This window comes from Cynocephalus volans, chromosome 7, assembly GCF_027409185.1.
Source record: "Cynocephalus volans isolate mCynVol1 chromosome 7, mCynVol1.pri, whole genome shotgun sequence".
Classification (NCBI taxonomy): domain Eukaryota; kingdom Metazoa; phylum Chordata; class Mammalia; order Dermoptera; family Cynocephalidae; genus Cynocephalus; species Cynocephalus volans.
Window position 1 is genome coordinate 12,676,592 of NC_084466.1, and position 7,374 is coordinate 12,683,965.

Here is a 7,374-nt window from a genome sequence, read left to right on the forward strand (position 1 = left end):
AGGAAAATCTTGTACCTCTTGAAGGAGTTTCAGCTACTGAAATTCAGGATGTGGATGCTGACTCTGAACTGATATCCTGTGTGTTATCCTGACATCTTTATTTAGTCCCTCTTGGATGACATTTCTAAAATATTAATTTTTCTCTGCCAGCCCTGTCTGAATTGTAGTGGTTTCAGAGATGTTCACCCAAATTCCCAGCTTATTTCTCAGGAGCACTGCAGGCCATCACAGGGCAAAGGAACTGGTGGTCTTGTACATTGTAAAATGCGTAGTAGATGTGAGAAGCCCACCTGGAAAAAGTTGTATGGGACACAGATAGCAGTAGCAAAAACTATCCCCAATCCAATAACTTTGGTTGTTTTAAGTTGCGCGTTTGTGCTAATTAAAGCACACCTGGCCTTAGGAACCTCGTGTAGGAGGAGTGAATAGCAGCCTCGGGGCTGTGTCAGTGAGAATAGATAGAGCTCCTTTATTTCTCCACATTATGGCAGAAGGGGACCGCCCAGGCAGCAGTGGTCCAGCAGTGATCAGGTAGGAGAACGCTTTGCCCTTGCTTCTTAGGGACCGGACTGGATGTGAGCACTATTGGAGGAAGTGTGGGTCTATACAGGAATCAATTCATGCCCATCAGGGGCATTTGCACAGTCCTGTACGATACTGTGGCAGCTCAGATGACAGGTGGCTGTTTCTTCCTCATTCTCTCTGCTTATGCTTTCCAGCTGAATAGGCTGCTTCTGGGTTGCTGAGGGAGTTGTGGGTTCTTGGGGCAGATTAAATAGGCCCCGGCTCCTGCCTTGAGAGTCCTGGAAGTGAGTTCCTTGATGCTTGCTGAAAACAGCACTTTCACAGGTGTCCTCAGCAGCCCGGCCCTTTCCTGTTCTGTTGACCTTCTCTTGTCCTCCACTGCCCCCTGAACCAAGCCACTTACTGGAAGCTATGGAACTCCGGCCATTTCAGGGAGGCCAGTGGCGGAGCTCAAGAGCGTCTTTGTCCCCTCTCTGTGGTCACTGTTGCTTTCCGCTGCCTTCGTCCCCCTACGAGTGCCCTGGTCCCCTCTGCTTCTTTGCTAGCTCTTCGGAGCCTCTTCTCAGCAGAGCATGGCCTCGCTGGGCCTTCCGAGTGTCTCTGGAAGGATGCGGTGGTACAAGACGAGGATATTAAAAGCTTGCAAACCATAGGGGATAAAACTGAATCGCTTTTGCTTCATGTACAATACCTTCTTTTTTATGTATTTCATTTTTTAGGAGTCTGAAGCTTTATTCCTCAAGGCAATTAAGGCAAATCCAAATGCTGCAAGTTACCATGGTAATTTAGGTAAGAGAAATTTTCAATTTGAATCATATTGACATTGTATGTAATTATAATGAAATGGGCATATTTCTGTAAAACCAATGTTGGGAGAGTAGTCTTTTTCAAAGCCTGCCTGTATTGTCCTTCATAATCTGGTTTTAAATTGTGGTTTTATTATTGTGTTAAAAAGGTACTAAATGACAGTCTTTTAAAAATCTTAATTGCATGACACCCCCCCCACCCCAAATTACCCACTCATTTCATCGCTTTCTTATGATTAAAACTTGGGTTTCCCTTCTTCCTGGGGAGGATCCTGGCATGTTAAGCTGAGAAGTATTTTGGAAGTCTGCCGTCTGTCTCTCCTTTTTTCTCGTTCCAGGGCGGACCTTGCCCTTGCAGCCCGGTCTTCTCCGCTTTCTTATGCTCCCTTATGCCTTGGCTAACAGTGTATTTCTAATCATTTATTCCCCAGAATTCATTTCTTCCCTTTCTACATCTCCACACTTAAGATTTTTGGAGCACAGCATGTTGATGTTTAGGATGCCCAGTCATGCGAATGTTTTTTCTCCAAACTGTTCCCCACTGACTCAAGCTTCTCATCACAAAAGTCACAAAGCCTCAATAGGTGCTCTTCTGCCCATATAGAAAGTTAGTTTTACTTATAAAGTAATTATAGCAATCAAAGGTTTATTATTCCAATAATTAGGTTTAGTGTATTAGATCTTGTTGTTAGAGCCCTTACTTCCCACTGGCAACAATCAAGCTATTCCTTCATCAAAAGTATAGGGAAATCTTTATTGAAAATAAATGGCTGGAGTTCTACAGTGTCAGAGCTCTAAGCAGTGCCCAGAGCACTCTTCTTTTTATTTCTTTATGTAATAATGTTGCTGTAGGCAGATGTATCATATCTAGTGAGATGAAGAGCCCTAGGAGTAACTGGCAGTGGTTAAATGATAATCACCAGGGAGTGTGATTACAATAAATAAAATTCACAGTACAAACAATATTTTTTTAAACAATGATTTTGAAAACTGTTTGCAAAGGTTCTGTAATATTTCTTTGTGCAAGCGGTTAGGAATGCCACAAGTTATTCAGAAGCATTTCCAATGAAAGTCATCTCCTGCTATTTCAGCTGTTCTTTATCATCGCTGGGGACATCTAGACTTGGCCAAGAAACACTATGAAATCTCCTTGCAGCTTGACCCCACAGCATCAGGAACTAAGGAGAATTATGGTCTTCTGAGAAGAAAGCTGGAACAAGTGCAAAAGAAGGATGTCTGATCCTTTTCCTTCGTTGTTTGAGTTTGTGCGTGTAGGTGCATGGGGCATGTCATTGCTATTATGTGGTTACATTTAACCATTAAAAAGTCTTAGACATGTTTATTGGGGTTTCTTTCTATGAAAACAAAGACATGCAAAAAGATTACAGCACCAGCAATATACTCTTGAATGCTTGATATGATTTTTGCATTGAAATTGTATTTTTTCAGACATTCACATGTAATTCTAAAATTCCAAAAATGAAGTCTTTTTTAATTAAACAGAAAAAGAGAAAAAATTATCTTGAACAACTTTTAGTAGAATTAAGCCTGCATTTGGGATATAAGCCTTGTATATGGAATAGCACTATTAAACCTCAATCGTGACTGAGAAATGATGGACTCACTCCTACAATTTATATAAATATCAAATGTGTCTGTATATTAGCATTTTTATTTAATGACAAGAGCAAATTAAGATTTTTGTTTTTTTAATCTCTTGTTTAAAACGATATATTATGAGCCGCAATTATAAGAAATATTTATTTGTATTTTTATGTTTTGAATAGGGCAAATAAATTAGTTTAAAACCAGTCAGCATTTCTTTTCTGTCTCCAACTTCAATTCCTTTTACAACTGTTATGGCACTTGCTGGATTCAGGTGGATTCTTTAGATTCTGCAACTTGTGCAGTTTAAATACACAGGGGATTATGTAATATTCTACATAAACTATCACTATCAATACAAAATTCAAGCCATGCTTCAGGCAAAAACAGGCAGCCTTACATCTTTATTTTCATTACGTCTAGTGTTAAGAGAGCGACATGTCTATGTAAGTTGCTTTTTTCTGTTTTTAACTGTAAAGCAATTTTCCAGTTTCCTTAATGGAACTATAGACATTAGTCTATCCAGAAAATGAGAGAAGTAAATTTTCTCTCAAAAGGATTTGCATTTGGGGACTTTGTGGTATTTTTAAGAATCGGGTTTTTTCCTGTTTTATTTGACCCAAAATAATCATGTTCGTTTATTTTGTTTTGTTCTTCTTTATATGTTGTTGACCTAATGATTTACACAACTTCTGTAATTTCTTATGCAGTAAAAGTATTACACAAACTGGCATGAAAATACCGTATCGCTTTCTTTTTTTTTGACTGGTAAGGGGATCGCAACCCTCAGCATGGTGTGGTCCGCACCACGCTCAGCCGGTGAGTGCACCGGCCATCCCTATGTAGGATCCGAACCCGCGGCCTCGGCGCTACCAGCGCCGCACTCTCCCTCCCGATTGAGCCACTGGGCTTGTCCTCGTATTGCCTTCTTAATAGATGATTTTCAAGTTAGTGAACTTTGTGTCCTTTCCCTTCAAATGAAATCAAAATGACCAAATCATTTTTTCTAGTATGTGGCTTCTGTTTGGTTTGGGGGACCTTTTAATAGAATTGCACTATAGAGTTATCCAGGTTCAGAGAATGGGGTGAATAGACCCACGCCGAGATGAATTTGGTCCTCTACATTTCACTTTTTGGGGGGCAGATCTGTGTAGTTATAAATCAGTAATTGTAACTTCTGATGGTTGAGATACATCAGAAAAGAAAGGTCTGTGCTTCAAGCATTTCTTAAATGGTCCCAAAACAACAGGAATATTTTATAGCTCTCTCAGGGGCAGAGCCTGTTTTATTCTTATTTATGTTTCTATAATGCTAAGTTTGGCATGTAATAGATATACTGTATACTTAGCTGATTTTTTTTCATAGCAGATTTCTGTTTTTGAAACAGTACTTGTCTTTGGAGTAAAGAAAATACAATATTTCTTGTAAAAGCCCCTTCTGGATCCATTTTTTCCCTACCGATACTAAAACTTTAGTGTTAAATCAAGACGTGCAAGTCTGGACCCCCACCTACAGAAGGAATTCCCCTGTCTTTCACTGCTCCTCTCTCAGCGTTTCCATTGCAGCTGTTTTCTTTCCATGGAAAACAGTCCTTAATTTGATTGATATTTCAGGAAGCCTTTTATCTCCACAGATTTTGGAAGTGTCCCATGCCAGCTGTCTTCTCTTCTTTTTCCATCTTGAGGCAGCCACTGACTTTGTTTCCTGAGTTTCCTTCCCAACAAGACTGAAGTGGAAGGCTGTCTCCCAGTTCCCCTCTTATTTGGTGTCCTTTATTTTAATATTTTTATTGCTAATGACAGTTGGGGGGGTGTCAAAACAAACATGGGGAAGTGACAAATTTGGGAAATCTAATCACCGTCCCTCACATCTTAATAGCATCATCAGATCTGGAAAGACGTTTGGGTTGGTTGGTTTAGCACGTTACTGCTATATTTCTTCCCTCTTGTTTAGATCTTTTACGTATTTATTTATTTATTTAGGCAGCCAGCTGGTTCTGGGGATCCGAACCCTTGACCTTGGTGTTACAAAGCTGTGCTCTAACCAACTGAGCCAACCAGCCAATCCTAGATTTTTTTAAATTTAGATGCAGGCTTACATTTCTTTCAGATTTCATCTTGTCAGACATAGCCTACCATGCCTTGACCAGGCTCAATGGGATTCTGATTCTATCATATTTCGTACGAATCCTCTTTATATTTTATTTTGAGTTACTGACTTACAGTAACATACAGAACAGAAGACCAAGCTTCTGCACCAAAGCTTTGGACATCTATGTCCATGTTCACATCCAGCCAGCTTGGACTTTGGGGTGAGAAAATCCGGATTTGGGCCTTGGCTTTCCCACTGGGACATCATAGGCAAGTCATTAGCATTGTTTAAGCCCCAGTTTCTTGTGTGTGAAATGGGGACAATAAGACCTTCTCAGTGATAAGGTGGAAAAGCTCTCTGCCCACTAGACCCTCGATGAATGATAGGTTTGGAGCAGACAGATCTGGCTTTAAATACATTTTTAAATGTATTTTACTCAACAAATACTCATTCACTCAACAAACACTAAGTGCCTGTGATGTGCCAGATACTATCTTAGACACTGGGAATATAAAGGAGAGTGGAAGGGAACCTTGTCCTCAGCAGTGGACAGTTCAGTGAGAGTAATTACCAAATAGTCGTAAAATTAGTAACTATAAAGAGGGAGGCCTGATCTAACCTGAAGAGTCAGGAAAAGGTTTCCTGAGAAGGTGACTTCTGAACTGAGATTGGATAGGCAGAGAGGAAAAAGGTCACTCTAAGCCAGTTGTTCCCAGGAGAGATTTTTCCCTCCAGGAGGCATGTGGCAAAGCCTGGAGATTTTGGTTGTTAACAACTTATAGGTGGGGGGACATTAGAAGGGATGCTGCTGTAAAGTGCATGGAACAAACAACCCCCGCCACACACACCCCAAAAATTATCTACCCCAGACATCAGTAGTGCCAAGGTTGAGAAAACCTGGACTATGCAGAAGCAGCAGCATGTGCAAAGGCCCTGTGGTGAGAACGCCAAAGTATTTGGTGAGCAAAGTCCAAGGAGGATGGAGAGGAGCACTTGGCAGGGCAGGCAAAGGTGGCTAGAGCTGGCTTATGCCGGGGCTTGCAGACCAAGCCGTCTTTATCTTAGACCATGGAAGGACCCAAAGTAGGGGAGTGACATGATCAGATTCATGTTTTGATAGGATCACTTTGGCTTCTGGTGGGGAAAGAACTGCAGAGGCAAAGAGTACGTGAGCAGAGCAACACAGAGACCATTCCAGGCATCCAGCATTGGAAGGTGCTTGGTGTAGCCAAGGGGCAGTGGGGTTGGAGAAACGTGGACCGGGAGATGAGAACTGTTTAGGAGTGTATTGGTGATGGGTAGGAGGTGAGTGGTGAGGGACTGTGAGGTGTCAAGAGTCTTCATATAGTTCAGCACAGACCTACAGAAGTCACTGAGAGAGAGGCTGGCTATAAAGAAGAGAGATTTCCTGAGAAGAAAGGAATGGATGGGATCCAAAACCATGTGGAGTTAAGCCCTGGAAAAGAAGAAATAAAGCCCCTGTCTGTTATGAGGTCCCAATGGGAACAGATGTAGACTACTCTGTACATTTGGCCAAACCCCAGCTACAGCATTCAGTAGTCATTGTACAAGAATTCCAACCTTTCTGAGTCTCGATTTCTTCATACACAAAAATGCAGGTAAAAATGCCTAAGTTGAAAGGTTGTTGTGAAGGCTGAATTTAATATAACCAAAAGTCTACAGCTGCACTCTCCAGTGAGGTAGCCACTCGCCACACGTGGCTTGTGAGCACTTGAAACATGGCCAGTCCAACTTGAGATGTGCTATAAGCATTTTTATATTTATTACATGTTGAAATGATAATATTTTAGATATATTGGGTTAAATAAAATACATTATTACAACCAAATTCCTGTTTCTTTTTACTTTCTAATGGTGGCTAATAAATTTAAAATTACATCTGTGGCTTGCATTTTATAGCTCACTTTATATTTCTAATATAAAAGCAGCACTGTCTAGAACATAGTAAGATCTGAAAATATTTATAACACCAAGGTCAACATTCAGATCCCCACACTGGCCAGCTGCCCCCATCCCCCTGACCCCCCAAAATATATATACATATATGGTACCTACCTAGCAATCTAATTCATTTTCTTAAAGATCATTTATTGCATCTAATTATTGAAGTCTTTTTTTTTTTTTTTTTAATTACTGATATCCACAAGGTCTGTATTACTCATCTCTGTCCCTAAGGCTTTCCTACATGGACTGGTCAGATGCCCTCTGAAAACTGGGTTCAGCATGCCGGGCAAGATTACATGATCAGCAAATAGCCATTGCTGATGAGACAGAATCTTCCTTATACACTAATTAGAGCTAATAAATGTTGAAAGAATGGCAATTA

At 40.7% G+C, this 7,374-nt stretch overlaps 1 protein-coding gene across 2 annotated transcripts in view; it reads left to right on the forward strand.

The window, feature by feature from the left end:
• TMTC4 (transmembrane O-mannosyltransferase targeting cadherins 4) overlaps positions 1 to 3,560 on the forward strand; it is a 56,211-nt gene extending 52,651 nt beyond the window's left edge. For both annotated transcript variants that reach the window (XM_063102366.1, XM_063102365.1), the window contains 2 exons: positions 1,245 to 1,314; positions 2,423 to 3,560. In XM_063102366.1, coding sequence (XP_062958436.1) covers positions 1,245 to 1,314; positions 2,423 to 2,571 — 219 coding nt within the window. In that variant the 3' untranslated portion in view covers positions 2,572 to 3,560. The remainder of the gene's footprint in view (positions 1 to 1,244; positions 1,315 to 2,422) is intronic.
• Positions 3,561 to 7,374: the final 3,814 nt, after the last annotated feature.